This window comes from Aricia agestis, chromosome 19 (genome assembly GCF_905147365.1).
Source record: "Aricia agestis chromosome 19, ilAriAges1.1, whole genome shotgun sequence".
NCBI lineage: Eukaryota > Metazoa > Arthropoda > Insecta > Lepidoptera > Lycaenidae > Aricia > Aricia agestis.
Window position 1 is genome coordinate 14,316,976 of NC_056424.1, and position 19,854 is coordinate 14,336,829.

General features: G+C 41.3%; 2 protein-coding genes across 2 annotated transcripts; both read right to left on the reverse strand.

The window, feature by feature from the left end:
- Positions 1-14,064: 14,064 nt before the first annotated feature.
- LOC121736770 lies at positions 14,065-14,808 on the reverse strand. Its single transcript, XM_042128153.1, has one exon. It carries the CDS (start codon positions 14,806-14,808, stop codon positions 14,065-14,067), a length of 744 nt encoding a protein of 247 aa, XP_041984087.1.
- A 359-nt stretch (positions 14,809-15,167) lies between these two features.
- On the reverse strand, positions 15,168-19,461 carry LOC121736771. Its single transcript, XM_042128154.1, has 3 exons — positions 19,083-19,461; positions 17,571-18,224; positions 15,168-15,229 (listed from the first exon to the last, which is right to left on the reverse strand). The coding sequence occupies exons 1-3, from the start codon at positions 19,459-19,461 to the stop codon at positions 15,168-15,170; spliced, it is 1,095 nt and encodes a 364-aa protein (XP_041984088.1).
- Between the last annotated feature and the right edge of the window lie 393 nt (positions 19,462-19,854).

Genomic DNA, 19,854 nt, shown 5'->3' on the forward strand with positions numbered 1-19,854 from the left:
AGGTACTGTTTTTGAATAGTTTGTTAAAATAGTCGTAGTTTTGAGAATCGTGATTCCCTGCTAGCAGAGATTGACTAGCGGCTGGCGGGCGGTCCCTCGTCGCGCCGTAAGCCGACGCTCCCGAGTTTTATGACCAAAGCCATAAGCACTTCGTCACTGTGCAGAGAAAATCATTCGACTCTTAGGTCTAAACTTGTTAACTTTAATTCAACAATTGCAACTTTCTCTAGATGTTGAATTAACGTAACATTTTTACCTTTTTAAATAATTTTACTGACAGGTATTTCAGGACAAAAATGCTGCTCATTGTGACTGTACGAGACGAAGAAATTCCCATAGGGGCAGCCCTAAGATACATAATGTTAGACCAATAAAACAAAATGGTAATGTAGGATATAAACATGTAGCAAGGTACATGAGACAAAAACAAAACAATATCAATACAGCGATGGTACTGCGCTCAATCTCATCGTGGAGTCGTCGCTCGCCACTCCACTGACTCCGGCGGCCGCGGGGAGTTACGCAACGACATAAAACTCCGCCAACTGCTCGCCTCCGCCTTAATCTGCCATAAACAATGCCGCCGCTCTCCGCCACTCTCCGCCGCTCTCCGCCGCTCTCCGCCGCACTCCGCCACCCGCAGCCGCCCGCGTCTGCTACCGATACTATATCCTATCCGCACTCTAAAAGGTTCCAAATTGCTGCACGGATTCCGAAACTTTTAGCGCCGAAACCTCCGGCTCGGGAAATGTAACCTTACGCGGAGGGGCGACGGCGGAATCTCGGCTGCGGCGCGTCGCAATAATTATAATAGTTTAGTTCGAGTTGACTTTTATGTGTAGCGAAATAGAGGCGACAATGGTGTGCGTTCGCAAGTTTCAAATTTATGGTCTCGACTTTTGCTAAGTTGGAGGACGTCGTAATAAAATTAGAACTTTATCGCCGCACTATAAAATCCATTTTAGCGTACGCTATTGTTCTGTTATTGAAAATTTCGGTGCGTTCGATCCGATAACCGAACATTGGACCGTGTTGGGTGCGCGGTAGAGTCCAAATTGCTGCAATAATTTTGAATGTTTTGAGTGATATTTAGCACCGATCGCGCGAGTATGTGTGCTACGTTGCGGGGCGGAGAGGCGGTTTTCGCGTGCAGGCTGCGCGGGGTAATCTGTCGTTATTTTTCCGGCGATAGATCAAGGAGTTTGGTGGCAAATTGTATCGGAGCCGCTGATGTGTGAGACGAGCTGTGGCGCCGAGCTCCCGTCGGCCCGCTGTCGGCCCGCTGCAGCGCTGTGGGGCCGCAAGCCCGAGTGCACGGGACGGAGGGACTCTATCATGTGGACATATCACTCCGGCGGCTTATCTCGTCTATATAGTATGTTATGTTTCAGATCGCTCGACACAGTTATTAGCGTGTATAATATAGGGGTAGGCATATACCGAGGGGCGGCTAGACTAGGATGGGTGGAAAATTATTTTCCGCTCTATTTCCATTCGAGCGTTGTTTATGTTCGACTGCTCCGCCAGAAAAATATCCCGCGTAATGTATTGGCGATGGTGCTCGAGCGATAACAGTTTCATGCGACATTTGGCAGCGATCGGCGCGGGCTAGTCAGCGCGGGCGAGTCGGCGCGGGCGAGTTGGCGCGGGCGAGTCGGCGCGGGCGAGTCGGTGCGGTCGAGTCGGCCGGGCGAATAGCGCAAGCGAGTCTACGCGGGCGAGTCGCCGGCGGCTCGGCCCACTCATACCGAATCATTTCATATCGCTCACGGATGGATTGCTCCAGTTCCCCCCGAAATCGCTTTCGTGGCCACCACGCGAAACGCATTTAGAGCCGCCCGTGCCCGCGACAGCCACTTAGCTTAATGTTAGAAGGTTTTTTGTAAATGATTGAAACAATAACATTAAATTTTATGAGCCCAAATGTTATACGACTTTCATTTTTTATTGCATTCGTATGTAGTGGAGAATATAATATAAGAGTGACTTTAACGAAAATATTTTTTTTTCAGATTTGCGTTATCATAAATGTTTTCAACTTAACTATAAACATGATAATAATTATGATCTAAGATTTGTGCTTACATAAATCTCCTTAGATAATTCATACTACTACAGTCTACAACACAACAGATATTATGTAACTGTACTAGACATAATATTATACTCTTCAATCTTTGATACTTTACAACTTTGCTAGTAAAGTACATATTTTGAAATTAAAATATCCAAATAATTATTTCAATTCCTGGTGGACAAGACTTCGCCCCGCCAACAGCATCCACCAGATTGTGTCCCTCCCCCCATTCCCGTATTGGGGGAGGAGGAGGGAGGGGGGAGGGGAGGGAGTGCTCAAAACACGATAATTAGTCGGCAGCCAGCGATAACAGTTTGTGAAAAAAATGGAGACACCGCGACCGGCGCCGCCACCGACAGCACACACTAGCGACAACAGTCAATAGAGGTGCGGCAATAAAAGTACTGCCACACTGTTACTATTTAATATAATTTTGCAATTTGCAATTTAAAACTTTAATTCGTTTAGTAGATACTTTTTTTACTCATTTATACATCGTTTCCTGAAGGTTTAATTGTTTGGTGAGTAACCTTGATTAAAGTAAGTTACTAGTACCTACCTAATTATAGTTTCTAGATCTAATATGACCGCACGGACCGTTTGGGTTAACCCTTAAAGGCTACAATGAATTTGTGTACTGTTATGACTACAGTAATTACGGGTGTAAAAACACTCGGTTTTTAGAATTTGAAAATAATTACTTAATTAAAGTCTCACCATGCCAAATATAGGCTTTAAATATATTATCTAAATATATTATATACAACTTAAAGGTGAAACTGCTTGACATAGTGATCTATCAACGCACAGCTCAAATCACTGGACGGATCGGGCTGAAATTAGGCACGTAGCTAGATGAAGGATTTTGATCAATTCTACCCGCAAGGCGATAAAATGGGGGATGAAAGATTTTACATTCTAATACTTCATAACGCGAATGAAGCGTGGGCAAAAGCTAGTTTTTTATAATCAGGCTACAGACAATAATAAGGCGCACAAAAATATTTAGGAACATATATATCTTCTTTACGTCATTGAAATTTCCATAGAAATTGAATAGTAAAAATTTGGTATGTCACGAAGTAAACTATCCCTACTCGTAAGGCAAAAAAAAACAATTTGTTATCATAATGTTAACGTTAACAAAATCGGAATCAGTTTAGAAAGTTCAGCTAGACAGCCCATTTTGGCGACTATGCTTTATGCATCACTTAGTGAGTGACTTCTTCCATAAGGTCCTATTTATCATACTGGTCGATGTATGAGGCAGTTACTGAGACTGCTTAATATGATCTTTAATGAAAAATAATAACGAATTTTAAAATGAGTTAAAAATAAAACTAGGCATCGAAATACACTATATAAATACACATTACTTGCGACAAATTTTAGTACCTCACCATGACTACAACTCCACTGCGTGTGCTAATCACTGTTTTTTCTGCGCATTAAGGTGCTACTTACTTTTTGTAAGAATACGCGGAATCACGAAGCGATCAGTTTGCGCTTCAAAAAACTATAGCCAAAAGATTTCGTGACTCGGGTGTAAATCACCATTGTAGCCTTTAAGGGTTAAATAAACAAAATGAATGTACTTAATTCTAATTAATGAGGTTTCATCTTAGCGTTACTGATCATCTCCGCCGTTAGTGTGCGACGGGCGGATGCGGTGAAAGTCTTAACAATGACAGTGTCTTGGGCGGGCGGCGACGCGGTGGCGCGGGCGGTGCTGCTCTAAAGACTTCCCGCGATTGTCCCGGCCGGCGGTTATCCCGGGATATCATTAAGCCGGGCCCATTGTCCCCCGCCCCCCGATACCCCCCGGCACCCTCGGCCGGCAGCCGATGGAGCAGCGACCGTGGCGATGGCACCTGGTGTCACAATGGCCCGGCAGACGTCTTGCGGGTGGAGTGGGCGACAATTACCGGCTCATTGTCGCCGCGATAAATACATCATTTAAATTTCGCCCCGATTAGGATTTATAGTTCTTATTTTCGAACGAAAGTAGCACAGGAATATAATTGTGCCTCCTGGCGGAGTCACAAACGAAATCCGTCAAGAAGTCGGTTGGAAAACGGTGAAGCTGCTCTTACGCTGTATAAGCGAACACAATCATTACAATACACGAATATTGTGGCATACAGCAACGTTTAATAATATTATACAAGCATAAAAATGCACACGCAAAGTGAAATTGTTTATTGTAAATATAAGTAGTACTCGAGAGTAAGAGGGTGCTATTATATGTACTTTACAGACAGAAGAAGTACTCGCGTGGTGCGCTGTACCCCGGGGACCGGGGAGATGAAGTCGCAAGGCCAACGGCCACCCGCGAGTTGACGCCGCCCCTGGCCTCTCGCCCTGATGCACATACCGCATCCTCTGGGTCTACGGGACAGCTGCTAGCGATGAACAATTAGGTCGTGTGGATACGTTAGTTAGTGTTAACATTATATATTTTATTCATAGGTATACTGTACCATATTATTTAACGTGTCTCTTACATCCATACTTACTTTATAATATAAATGCGAAAGTGTGTCTGTCTTTCTGTCTGTCTGTTACCTCTTCACGCTCAAACCGCTAAACCGATTTGGCTGAAATTTGGCATGGAGATACTTTGAGTCCCGGGAACCGTACATGTTTCCGGGATAAAAAGTATCCTATGTCCATTACATAGGATACTTTTTATCCCGGAAACATGTACGGTTCCCACGCGATAAACAAATTTTGGCGCAACAGAGTTGCGGGCCTCATCTAGTTCCAGCATATATTTAACATCGTGGTTCCAACATTCCTGGTGGGTGCGGGGAGTGCGGGGAGTGCGGGGGAGCGGGAGGGGGACGCGGGTAATTGGATTTCATTGTGGCTGGTCGCGGCGCTTCAAAAACTTAAAACACTCACAAAACGGGCGCCGGCCTTTTCTTCGTTTTCAATTTATATCACAAAGTCTGCCTCGCCGCCCGCCGCCCGCCGCCCGGCGCCCGCGCTCAATACAACTCGTTTTAGGAGTATTTCAACGTGTTTTCAATAACCTGGGTTTTTGTGTTCGCCGAACTTCGCGGTTCGTTAAAGTTGTATGTTTTTATATTTGCAGCAATTTTCTAGATTATAAAGACTATTGTAACTGACTGAAAGGTATTACTAATGCGTAGCATAGGCGTAGCACTGCCGTAGCACACAGTTCATAATACGTAGCGCTGCCGTAGCACGGCGTAGCACGGCGTAGCACACAGTTCATAATACGTAGCGCTGCCGTAGCACGGCGTAGCACACAGTTCATAATACGTAGCGCTGCCGTAGCACGGCGTAGCACACAGTTCATAATACGTAGCGCTGCCGTAGCACGGCGTAGCACACAGTTCATAATACGTAGCGCTGCCGTAGCACGGCGTAGCACGGCGTAGCACACAGTTCATAATACGTAGCGCTGCCGTAGCACGGCGTAGCACATAGTTTACAACACGTAGCACTGCCGTAGCACGGCACATGTTAATAAAATATACGGGTAGGTAATAATAATAAAAATATTTAACAAATGGTGAAATAGAAGAGTTTTCAAGTCCAAACGAAATGACGGCGCAACATTAGGAGTGGTCGACGCGCGCGAGGCTCCGTCACATATAATTATGCCATTATACTTTTCAAATGACGTCGTTAGGTTAATAGGACGCGTCCGTGTTTGCTTTGAAACTGCGCCCGTGTCGCCGCCCGTGTCGCCGCCCGCTGCGCCGACACCTGAATGTTTCAAATTATTGTCCTAACGATACTGTTGCCGGGTCATTCCCGGTTTAATTCCCTCGTAACTAACTTATTTTGGACGTAATGTCACTTAATTGTACATTTGTGTTGTGTTATACATGAAGTTTATACAAACGTTACATTTCATGAATTATGTATACGCTAGCAGCTTTGCTATCCTGCTAACCTCATCAAGAGTTTATTCATAGTGCATTTGAAAGCATAATTCTATAAATTGTCCTTTTGAATTACTGATATAGTAATTCATATACTGTTGTAAACTACACAAGTTGCACAGTTAACGCTTTGAAACTATCAATAATAATAGTATTGGATCCGACTGTAAAATCTTGCGGGAATCGTTTTTTTCGATCAAATATATTTTATAATAATCTTTAGAACGTATAGAATGGATTAGTGTTGGGTTGCCTTGTCAAAAGTAGCCGCAAGTACCTTTAATTAAGTTTAATGTTCATGAGATAAATGCATAAATTTGCATGTATCTTTTTTTTCAGTAAATTTTACATCATTTGAAAGAAAATGACGTGACAAATTAAGGTATAAATGGTTGCCAGCTCTAAGTCAGCCGCAACCTAGGGTTGCCAGCTCGTAAACAAACATAGTTCTTCATCAAAATTGAAGCATCGATTTTTTTAATAAATTTGGTACAAATTTAAAGTTTTACGCATTTTGTACATGAATATCCATGGTTGCCAGTTGCACGATAGCCGCAAACTGGGGTTGCCATCACTTTTGTATATGACAAATGTGCAGGCCTACAATTATTATGCCTAGCTGGATTTGAGGATGTCGAGAACCCGCAGGATTGCTATTTTTATTTAACAGGCGTTTTTAGGGTTCCGTACCTCAAAAGGAAAAAACGGAACCCTTATAGGATCACTTTGTTGTCCGTCTGTCCGTCCGTCCGTCTGTCAAGACCCTTTTTCTCAGGAACGCGTGGAGGTATGAAGCTGAAATTTATATCAATTACTCAGGTCTACTGTCCCTTGAAGCTGTGAAAAAATCAAACTTCTAAGCCAACGCAATCAAAAGATACAGCCGTTTATGCCGCAAATGTTCGACACTTGCAAGGGAATCAAAACCTACAGGGTGCTTCCCGTGAACTCAGAATCTTGAAATTTGGTACGAAGCAACGTCTTATAGCATAGATAAAGGAAAAATTACGAAAACCATAAATTTTTAGTTACATCACATAATATTTTCTTTTTTAATAATTTTAAACTTACTACCCATTTCCTCATAAACGCGTAGAGGTATTAAATTGAAATTCATACCAAATACTCAGGTCTATAATACCTTTAAGCTGTAACAAAATCAAACTTCTATGTCAACGCAATCAAAAGAAACAGCAATTTAAGCTGCATATTTTGAAACTCGCAAGTACTCGCAAGGGAATCAAAACCTAAAGGATACTTCCAGTCGACCTAGAATCTTGAAATTTGGCATGAAGCAACGTTTTATAGCACACATAAAGGAAAAATTCCGAAAACCTTAAATTTTTAGTTACATTACAAAATATATATTTTTTAATAAATATAAACTTATTACTTTTTTCCTCATGAACGCGTAGAGCTATCAAGTTGAAATTCATATCAAATACTTAGATCTAATTGCCTTTAACCCGTGAAAAAAAAAAAATTCTAAGTCAACGCAAAAACGCAAAACGCAAAAGTACAACCATTGATACCGCAAGTCGCGACCGACCGCCGCCGCCGCCGATAGTCTGCTGCAAGGCTAGTATAAGTGTTTCAGTTATATTATAGATAAATGATATGTGTTAATATAAAATAAAGGATTACTTAAACGATAAAGAGATCTTTGTCTTAAATTTATGCTCCTCCATCTTTCCCCATTGTAATGTTATGAATTTCATTTTGCAATAAAAATACCATAGTTATGACTCGATTGTCGTAATGAACGAACTTTGTAAACCTTGCAGGTTTGTACGGAACCCTCGGTGCGCGAGTCCGACTCGCACTTGGCCGGTTTTTTATTTTTATGCGTAGTGTCCTGTCATTCCTTCTTAGTTCTTACTTTTCTATTGAATTTCATTTTGCTCAATTAGAGGTACTTGCGGCTACTTTTAACAAGGCAACCCAACATTGATCCATTCTATACGTTCTAAAGATTATTTTAAAATATATTTGATCGAAAAAACGATTCATGCAGGATTTTACGGTCGGATCTTAGGATATAATAAAACTAAAAAAGTGTCAATACAAAAATGGGTGCTTATAATATATTGAATACCTTTTCTGTCTTTGTAGTAGTTCGGTAAGAATAAGAATATTTTTTGTTCTGAGCCTCCGCCCTCAAGTACAATCGGTCCGTGCGAGTGGAAGGGCCGTAAGGGTAACACACGATACATTTACTAAATAGACCACACTCGATTGAGTTCGGCTTCTTCGAGCCCACGTTTATAGCTATTAATGTAGCCTATAGGTATACTTGAGTATAATAGTCTGTTTGTGTATGTGCAAACCCATAGGTGAAAAATAAAAAGTATTGTAGGTGTTCGTATTGAATCTTAATTATCACAAAGTAAAACCTAAAACCAGATTACTGTATGTTAAATATTAAAGCCTTTTTTCCCGAACCATAGTTTGGAAAATAATTTTATAGATACCTCATTAATAAAGTAGGATAAAGAGACTGCAGCTGTACTTAGAATTATTATCTCTTTTGGCTGAAATAAACAGTAGAATAAACAGAGCCTTTAATAATAATAATAGCTTTTTATAATAATATGTGACACCAAAAGATTGCTCACAAAATTGTCACCCTTCTTTTTGACTCGGTAGTCGGATAAAAATCCACGGTCGACGAGTCAGCTGTAAAAAGTATACCACATCGCTTCCCGCACATTGAGCCTCAACTCGAACGGAAAATAAACGAAAATGATCGCGAGCAGGCGCGTGTGCTCCACACAACACACTACACCACCACACGAATGTTATCAGGTGCGTGTGTGGTACCACCCGACGTGGTAACACGTGGTTCGGTGTACGAGCAGTTTATTTTGGGCTAAGTTGCCTCTCCACCGTGCATACGCCATATAAAATGAACACACACCTTTCGATGTGTTTATTTAAATGTACAAGCACGTATAGTACGAGTATGACCATGTTTGCAGTCGTTGCGGTTGCTTATTTTATGTGAGTACTTTCAGGCATAAAGTTTTGAAATTGGCTGAGTGGCACTTAACATTGTATTTATTATTTAATATTAAGTGCTCGCTACGATCGGTCTTACATTAACTCTAATTTAATAATATTTTAAAGTCTCGTGTCACGGTGTTCGTTTCTAAATTTCTCTTAAAAGGCTAAACCGTTTTTCTTGAATTTTATACGCTTCCATGGGTAGCTCTGAGAGTCGGCCAACAATAATTGCATAAAATATGTTTTCGGGTCAGCTATACATATACTATCGTAATAACGATAGTATATGTATACACGACATCAACATACACAGTATGATGTTTGTTACTTTGTGCACAGATACGGAGATGTCGAGATCTATCGGAAAATGTTACGATTCTGATTTTAAAATGTTATGGCACAGTAAAAATGTGCGACGGCAAAATACTCAACGAATATTTTGCAACTTTGAAGTAATACTGAAAGCGAAATATCGTGCAATTTGATAATGATTTTTATTATTTTTATTCATCATATTTCAGTCACTTTACACTTAATGTAAAAAAAACAGTAAATGACTGAACTTAACTACAAATATTAGCTAGTCGGTTTTACGAAGAACCGCGTGCCCCTATTTAGCATCGAGTTTCTGTGCGATGGCGGTATGTCTTTGAGCCGGCTCGTTCGTGCCGATGCACGTCTGGAAGTCTCAGAAGGAGCGGGTGAGGTGCGCGAGGTGCTCGTCATTGTCTCGCGCGTCACGTTCCTCACAGCAGGCGCCCCCACCTCGCTATAAATATCCGCCGGGTTTAATTGCGCCCCGCGCGGCACTTTATTTGAATAATTTTTATTGGGCTCACGCGCGCAGACGATAATTGATCTCGCCGGCGCCGGGAATACTAACACGAGCGGGCGCGTCCCGTCTGCGGGATCGGCGCGTGCCGTCTGCGGGATCGGCGCGTGCCGTCTGCGGGACCGGCGCGTGACAACAACGTCCAGACAGGTGAAGACAACAGCGTACACGACAACATCATTCAGACGCCGCGCTGCCTGTTCACGTCCAGAGTCCATGTTATAATCAAGATTTTGTTTAAAAACGTTTTAATTTTGTTTAAAAACATTCTTTGCAAATAAATGATGATTATGATTATTATGATTATGATGATTATAATGTACTTATAAACCATATTGTGTTAACTTGAAAATATGAGCGTGCATACGATTCCATTAATGAACAAACTTGTCTCCAAAATAATAGGTTAAAATTCTCATAATAATAATATTATACTAAATTACTACGGTATACTGTTACTGAATCTTTTATGTGTAGCTGTATAGTGTATGTACATCGTGTAGCATTATCCGTTATACAGCGCTCGGTACACACTGGCGCTGAGTGCTGTTAGCTCGTGTTACCGGTAACCGGCGTGCAGTTTTGGGCGGAATTTCCGTTTTTTCCCGCGCGCCGCTAATGCGGCATTTGTATGCGCGCTCACGGGACTAGGGGGTGAGGAGTGGGGACAGGGGGGGGGTTTAATTAACTGTTGTATGCACCGGGATCACATCCGATCACTTGTCCACCGCACGTACGAGCAAAAAATAGCCGCGTCGTGCCCAAATAGGTGGGGCAACATGGGGTACGGTCACAGAATTGTAATAGCTCTGTAATTAATGTTGTCGTACAAGACGATACGATTTTAATATGATCTAAACTTTGCTGATTGGGTAAACAATATACATTTCTATATTTAAATAAAATTAATTACCATATCGTATATATTTTTTATCCTATAATATATAATTCTTTCAATCAAATCCTGATGAATAGAGTATATTTCGGGTGCAGTGAAGTGGTATTGATAAGGCTACCACGGCGCGGCGGACTGTAACTGGAATCCAAATTCTCCGTTCCGCAACTTTTTCTGGCTTCGGCGGCGGTCGGTGGTCGGTGGTCGGTGGTCGGTGGTCGGTGGTCGGTGGTCGGTGGTCGGTGGTCGGTGGTCGGTGGTCGGCGGGCGGGATGAGTGATCGCGAAAGTTGCGTGGATTATGAACACAACTTTTAATTGTGTAACCGGAGTCGCGCCGTAATTGCGACCGCATTAGCGCCCGAGCCCGCTGGATACCGCCCCGGCGCGCGGCGCTGCCGCTACGTAGCTGCTGCAAAGCTCTAGTTTCCTCCAAAAGCGGTGCCGTCATTTAGTGGCCGTAATACAGCGGTGAATGGCGTCACTAGAAACACCGTTCTCTTGGAAACCGCGCCATATTGCTTACATAGACAACGTTCTAGTGAGGTCTGTATTACGGCCACTACATGACGGCACCGCTTTTGGAGAGGACCAGAGCTTAAAGTTCCCGTTTAGGTACTTCATTTGTTCAGTTACGCTGCGATCCTAAGCGCCCTGACACACTTGAATAATTGTCAGCACATGAAGCGAAAGAGGAAAAATTATATATTCAATGTAGTCAATTGTTAAACATAACGCAAACATTGAATCTAACATTTAAAATTCTACCACACATCCTGCAAATCGTGAGCGTGTTGGTATTCCGCGCAGCGTGCTACGGAGTTCCAACTCCCGCCAATACCGACAACGGGTGTTACGTCACGGCGTGACAAATTCAGTGACAAGTCCCCCCACCCCGCCCCGCCCCGCCCTGCCCCGCGCCGTCAGATTGACTCCCGATTGATGCCTCCTCGTCCAGATTATGAAATGGCCCGCGTCGAGCTGACAGATCGCCGCGATATGATACTGAAGTATCCGACCCGTCTGCAACCTTCACTTTAACCTTTGAATCACTATACGTCGATTTTCTAATAGGTACTAGAGATCGCCCAATGGTCGAAATTTTACCTTTTTAATTATTTTCTTCTTTTGGCTCCTCGTTTAAAGTATTGACTATTTCAGATTTAATAAAAAAAACAACTATCCATTTTGACAACAGATTTCAACCGTAAACAAAAGAGTATAATTCATAATATTATGTATATGCTTGTCATTAAAAAAGATGGTAGTGTGCACATTGTAGTGTGTCTAATGTTTTATTTGTTAAAAAAATGTATGATAAAAGCATAATTTCAAAATAATATTAGCTCGATGCACTCCTTCACCATAACATTATAAACTATAACTGTGCAAAATTTCATTCTCCTACGTTTCTACAGTTTTCGTCAAAAGGAATCCAAAGTTTTTCGCTCGCGTATTAATATAAATCCTGATGATGATGATAAATGGACTTATAGAAAAAGTTCATAATAATATAAAGCGTTATTAAATTTTCCTGTAGTGCAGTAACGCTCTTATAAGTTATTTGAAATAGTGGAGTTCATTTTTAAAAAGGAGTGATAGTGATCATGATTCGGGAACCATTTAGAATAGTGGAGGAGGCAGCATCGATACCGACAGCTGTAACTACATCACGATCGCTCGAGTGTTGATAAATATTGGCGGCGCGTAGCGGACGGGAGCACGGGGCTGAGCGGGGCAAGGGGGGGCAGGACAAACTGCGAGCAAAAACCCGCAGCGGCCGCACACGTGTCCTCAAATATTTATGGACCACTCCAATCCGATCGCGGGCGCCGCGCGGCTAGGCCCGGAGCAGACAGTCCCTAGTCCCTACTAGCCGGTATCAGGTGCCTATGATATCGACCGTAACGCGAAAACTGGGAGTTACGTTACAGTTGGTATCATCAACACCTTCACTATGAGGTTAGGAGTCTAGATTGACTGTTACGATAGTGCTGTAAAGTTACAGATCTTACCATAACTTAATAAAATTATGTTGATACGCAACTACCAACTGCGGAAACTGCCATCAGGCAGTACTACAATAACGTAGCAGTAATGTTTCTCGATACATCAGCCTTCCAATTTAAGTCTGACTCGGAGCGATTGAATGTAGCCTACGCCCAGACTACGCAGCAGGTACACGTCTGTAATAAAGTTTCCAAAGTGATACTCGCTCCATTATGTAGAGCGCGAGCGCCGCGCGTGCCGCCCGACTCCTGTGACAGACGCAGCCCTAGTGTCCACACACAGCTGCCGGCCCAAAGTGATACTCGCACCATTATGTAGAGCGCGAGCGCCGCGCGTGCCGCCCGACTCCTGTGACAGACGCAGCCCTAGTGTCCACACACAGTTGCCGGCCCAAAGTGATACTCGCACCATTATGTAGAGCGCGAGCGCCGCGCGTGCCGCTCGACTCCTGTGACAGACGCAGCCCTAGTGTCCATACACAGTTGCCGGCCCAAAGTGATACTCGCTCCATTATGTAGAGCGCGAGCGCCGCGCGTGCCGCCCGACTCCTGTGACAGACGCAGCCCTAGTGTCCACACACAGTTGCCGGCCCAAAGTGATACTCGCACCATTATGTAGAGCGCGAGCGCCGCGCGTGCCGCTCGACTCCTGTGACAGACGCAGCCCTAGTGTCCACATACAGCTGCCGGCCCAAAGTGATACTCGCACCATTATGTAGAGCGCGAGCGCCGCGCGTGCCGCTCGACTCCTGTGACAGACGCAGCCCTAGTATCCATACACAGTTGCCGGCCCAAAGTGATACTCGCTCCATTATGTAGAGCGCGAGCGCCGCGCGTGCCGCCCGACTCCTGTGACAGACGCAGCCCTAGTGTCCACACACAGTTGCCGGCCCAAAGTGATACTCGCTCCATTATGTAGAGCGCGAGCGCCGCGCGTGCCGCCCGACTCCTGTGACAGACGCAGCCCTAGTGTCACTCCACACACAGTTGCCGGCCCAAAGTGATACTCGCACCATTATGTAGAGCGCGAGCGCCGCGCGTGCCGCCCGACTCCTGTGACAGACGCAGCCCTAGTGTCCACACACAGTTGCCGGCCCAAAAAATTATTAAATTCGTTCCAACTGATTAATATTAACGCAATGACGGAAAGCCCAACAAGAAGGGTATCGATTTTTTGTAAATGCGAAAGCGCGTCTACATGTCCAGAGGGGACTTCCTTACACTTTAACCGTGGAACCCGTCCGTGGCCTAATGGGTAGTGTTAAGGGTCTCGAATAAAAGTGGACTGTAACAAATAAACTGGTGTATTAAAGAACCAAGACTTGTACAATATTAATTATTAGACGCGACATGGGTGTCGACAGTAGCCATTGTTCTCGAAGAGTGCCGGTCGCCGGCCGGTGTTGCGCGGGCGCCCCCGCGTCCCGCGATCCGCGCCTCCGTCCCGCCTTCCCCTCGCTCCGTTCCAATGCACGTGGAACTTGCGTGATTGGACATGCTCCCCCGGTTGAAGTGTGCTTCAAAAGTATCCTCCTCCATAGGCAAAGCACATATATTGTTCCATGCTCTGCGTATAACGCCCTTTGCTGTTTTTATTTGCGCTACACGATTGACTCCATCAACTCCAGGAAACACCTTCTCGACTCGTCCAAGGCTCCAGAGTAGCGGAGGAGCCATTTTATCTTTGATAAGAACAAGCGTGTTAGGCATCAAGTCTCTCTTGTTATGGTGCCACTTTGTTTTCTGCTGAAGTGAATAAATATAATCATTAGCATATCTTTGCCAGAAATGTTGTTTTATTATTTCCACCCGACGGAAGCGTTGCAACTGGTTAATGTTAATATCCTCGGATATCTGTGGATTTGGCACGGTAGTGAGAGTACGACCAATTAGAAAATGAGAGGGAGTTAGAGCTAAGAGATCTGAAGGATCTGATGAGAATGGGGTTAACGGTCTGGAATTTAGTATAGCTTCTATTTGGGCTAAACAAGTGGACATTTCCTCATATGTGAGGTGAGTTAAATTTAGAATACGTCTTAAATGAAATTTAGTTGATCGAACAGCAGCTTCTGCCATACCATTAAAATGTGGAGAATAGGCTGGAGAAAATAGAAAATGGATACCTTCATCAGCAAGCTTAGACGATATGTTAGACTCCCTAAATAGAGTTTGAATTTCATTACGTGCTCCGACAAAATTGGTGCCATTATCCGATGTTATAGATTGTGGTTTTCCACGACGTGCCATAAACCGGTGAAGAGCCGCTAGATACGCCTCTGTGCTTAATTCTGTAACCAATTCTATATGAACAGCCTTGACGGCCTGGCAAACAAAAATACATAGGTAGGACTTGATTAATTTACATCCGCGGCCTTTCTTATCGGCTATCATCACTGGCCCAGCATAATCAACAGAAACATGTAAGAATGGGAATTCTAACATAGTTCTATTCTGCGGTAGTTGTCCCATAATAGGTTGACAAGTAGTAGATTTATACCTGAAACATTTCACACATGTTTTAACTACATGCTTAGCTAAATTTCGTCCCCCTAATGGCCAATAAGTTTGTCTAATGTTAGATAATAAAGATAATGGACCAGCATGTAATAATTTAATATGTTGTGATCGAAATAATAGTTTTGTAAAATAGTGCTTACTGCATAATATTATTGGATGTTTTTGATCATAAAGGTAAGGCGAGTTTTGAAGCCTGCCACCTACTCTAATAATTCCTTCTGAATCCATGAAAGGTGAAAGAGATATAAGTTTGCTATTATGTGGAAGCGGCTTATTTAATTTTATAATTTCATATTCCTGAATAAACATTTCTGATTGAGATTGTTTTAATAAACTTGTTAGGGCATTTTGAACTTCTGTAGTTGTTAAAACACCAGATATTTTATTGCATTTATCTTTACAATTATGAATAAATCTTTGGATATAAGCCATTGTATGAATTAATCTATTAAAATTAGAATATTTATGAATAAGAGATGAAATACAATTGCTTTGTTTCTTTGATTCGTGAGCAACATGACATATCACTTCAGGAAGCTTACATTTATTGGATATGTTAGGCATTTTAGGCCATAAATCTGGAGATTTCAGTAAAAAAGACGGACCGGACCACCAGTTATTTAAATTGCTGATTTGGTCAGCCTTCACCCCGCGAGAAACCAGGTCTGCTGGGTTATCCAGAGAAGGTACATAGCTCCAGATCCAGCCTGTCGTAATTTCATTAATTTCGTTTATACGATTGCGAACAAACGGTTTCAATTTATTGGCAGGAGTAGCTAGCCAACCAAGAACAATGGTGGAGTCGCACCAGAATCTGCAAACGGCCTGCAATGTTATAGAATTTAATACTTTAGTACACAATCTTGTGGCTAAGAGAGCCGCGCACAGTTCTAGTCTCGGCATAGTTGTAGGCTTGAGAGGAGCTACTTTATTTTTTGATGCTATTAATTGAACATGTACAGAGCCATCTAAATTAGTGGAACGAGCATAGATACACGCTCCGTATGCTAGTTCCGATGCATCAGAGAATATATGTAACTCGATATTATCATTGTGGTATTGTAAAAACCATCGTGGTATTTCAATATTATTCAAATAGGTTAATTTCTTAGAAAAATTTGTCCAAAGCTGATTTATATCAGATGGAATATCATCATCCCAACCAATCTTACATGTCCATAATTTTTGCATTATGATTTTTGCCTCAATTATTGTAGGACCTAATAGACCTAGTGGGTCAAATATTTGACTGACTACTGACAGAATTTGTCGTTTTGTAATAGTTTTAGGTATATCAATATTTATTGAGAAAGTTAATGAATCCGAATCACACAACCAGTGTAAACCCAGAGTTTTAGATGTTGAAATATTATCAGAAAATTGTATATTGTTATTCTTATTCAAACTTGCATCATTATTAATTTTACTTAAAATTTCTGAGTCGTTAGACTGTAATTTTCTTAGATTAAATTTAGCTCCTGATAATACTGACATCAGACCTTTACATAAATTAATAACGCTTTCTTTATTTGACCCTCCTCCTAAGTAGTCATCTATAAAGAAATCGTGTTGTAGTGCGTGTTTAATGTTAATATCTTTAACATCATCGGCTAAACTAGTTAAACACTTTGTAGCAAGATATGGACTTGAAGCCATGCCATATGTAAGAGTATTTAGCGTATATACTTTAATAGGTTCAGAAGGTGAAGAGCGACATATTATTTGTTGTAAATGTCTTTGTGATGAATCTAATTCAATACAGCGATACATTTTCTCTATGTCTCCAGAAATTACATATTTGTGTTGACGAAAACGAATTAAAATTGACAACAAATCATCTTGGACTGTAGGTCCAACCATTTGTAAGTCATTTAGAGATAGACCTGATGTTGTTTTAGCAGAGGCATCAAAAACAACTCGCAACTTAGTAGTTGTGCTCGACTCTTTAACTACACCGTGATGCGGCAAATAATAGTTTATTGAACTTTGAGAATTAATATTAGATTTAGTACTTACTGACATATGACCTAAGTCTTCATATTCTTTTAAGAAATCTAAATAAATTTGTTTGTAATTTGAGTTCTTTTGAAAGCGACGTTCTAGGGAAAAAAATCTAGTTTTAGCTAATATGTACGAGTCACCTAATTCACAAGGTTTGCGTTTGAAAGGCATTTTTACTACAAACTGACCATTGGACTTCCTATATGTATTCAAACGAAAATGTTCTTCGCAAGCACGCTCTTCGCTTGTAAAAGAATATTTAGCTGGAATATTATCTAGCTCCCAAAAACGTGTTAACTGTTCGTCGCTAATAAAATTACATTGATGCTGTATAGATTTATTATTAGATTGTGTTGCTATGTAGCCTGACACTAGCCAACCCAGCTTGGTTTCGTAAAGCTTAGGTTGTTTTTTACCTAGGTTAATAGAATTAGTGCATAGAACGTTCCAAAATACTTCAGCGCCGACTAATATGTCTATCGCTGATGGAACATTGTAATTAGGATCAGCTAGTTGTACGCCGGTTGGAATTGATATATGGCTGACGTCAACTAACTTAGATGGCAATGATTTTGTAATTGTAGGTAATATTAGACAATCTAAATCGACCTGATAGTTACAATACAACGATTCCATAGTTACTTTGCAAGATTGTGTACTATTGCAGGCTTGATTGCTGATACCTGATACTCTAGAAAACGTATCTCCTCTGGATAGACCCAGCTTGCTGCACAGGCTCTGCGTGATGAAATTAGCAGTGCTGCCATTGTCAAGTAGAATCCTTGCCAATTGGTGGCCACCACGGCTATCATAGACCTTCACCAACGCTGTGGACAGAAATACATTGGACGGGGTAGTGTACTGCATACTATTGTTTGAAAAAGGATTGTCATGGTTTTGGGGGTAATTGATTGTATTAGATTGTAAAGTTACATTTTCAACAATAGGAGAAACTGAAGTATTTGATTTGTTTTCTAAATGAAGGAGTGTATTATGTTTTAATTTACAATAACGACAATGAGACAGGCGACATTTTGAAGGAAAATGGCCTGGTCTTAAACAATTAGCACATAAATTAAACTCCTGTACTTTAAGAATACGATCTTCAACTGTTAAGTTTCTAAATTTATCACAAGAAAATAAAAAATGTTCACCTTTACAATATATGCACTTATTCTGGTATGTTGGTGCAGTATGTTTGTCATTAGAAACCGTTATAAAACTTTTAGATTTATTTATATCTGATCTAGAATTCCTAACTTTATTATCTTCCAAAGTCTCCAACAGGTCAGCCCTATTGCTTATAAATAAAGTAAACTGTGACAATGTTGGAAGATCTGATAACATATTGCGTTTTTCTTCCCAATGACGGGCTGTTGTGGAATCTAACTTAGAAGACATCATATGTATAATTAGTGTGTCCCAGTACATAGTAGGCTGTTCTAATGAATTTAATGCTCGAATATTTTTATTAGTGGTATCAATTAGATTACGTAGTGATGTACTACATTCTTTAGAAATAGGGCTAATATTAAATAACGCTTGCACATGATTGTTTACAAGAAGCTTTGGGTTATGATATCTCTCGCACAATAGATCCCATGCTATAACATAATTATCCTGTGTGAAATCTATATTCCTAATTATATCAGCCGCACTTCCATGTAAGGACGCTCGGAGATAGTGAAACTTACTAATTTTATCAATATCTGAATTATTATGTATCATTGACAAAAATGTTTCTTTGAACTCAAGCCAGTGTTGATAGTTACCACTGAATTTTGGAATATTAATTTTAGGTAAATTGAATTTATTATGTTGACAAGTCCCACCTGTATCAATTGCCTCGTCACAGCTGTACATCGAACCTGAACGTTGTTTACGAACACCCTTTTTGTCAGAGCTCGTTGATATTATGTTCTGTGCTGAAGATATAAGTTTGTAATATAGATCTTCAAACATTTTACGTTCTTCATATTGTAAGTCTGGAGAATCGACCAACACTTCGATTTCAGTCTGTAAAGTATCAAAGTCATGGATTAGATTTTGTATCCTAGACAGGCGAGCCTGTAGCTCAGCGGAATGTACCTCGCTAAGGTTTTCATAAGACCTACAAATGTCTAAAAACGCTTCAAACTGCGTAAGTTTAGTTTTCATAGAAGCCCTAATTTTTTTAAGTTTACGCAACTTCTCCACAGACTCTTCAGTCATTTTAACGAAATAAACAGTAATGAATCGTTAAATACGATCGTTATATATTGAAACAATATAAAAACAATACCTAATAGAGGAGAAAAATGGTATGGTTTAACTGCGAACGATCATTGACCTTTGACCTTTGATTGAAAATCAAAGTATTTGTTGCTAATTCAACAATCTGTTGATTAATATAGTATTTAATTGTTATAATGACGCTAATAATGTAAAATACTAATGGATTAGACGTATTTTAGGGATATTTTACTGAAATAAGTAAGTAATCGTAATCGAGAAAAAAAAAATGGCGGAATGGCGGTAGAAAAATATTTCTACAAAGAAGTTATTATAGCAAATTGGTCGTAATAATTGGAACAAACTCACAACTCCGGCCGTTTTTACCACAAT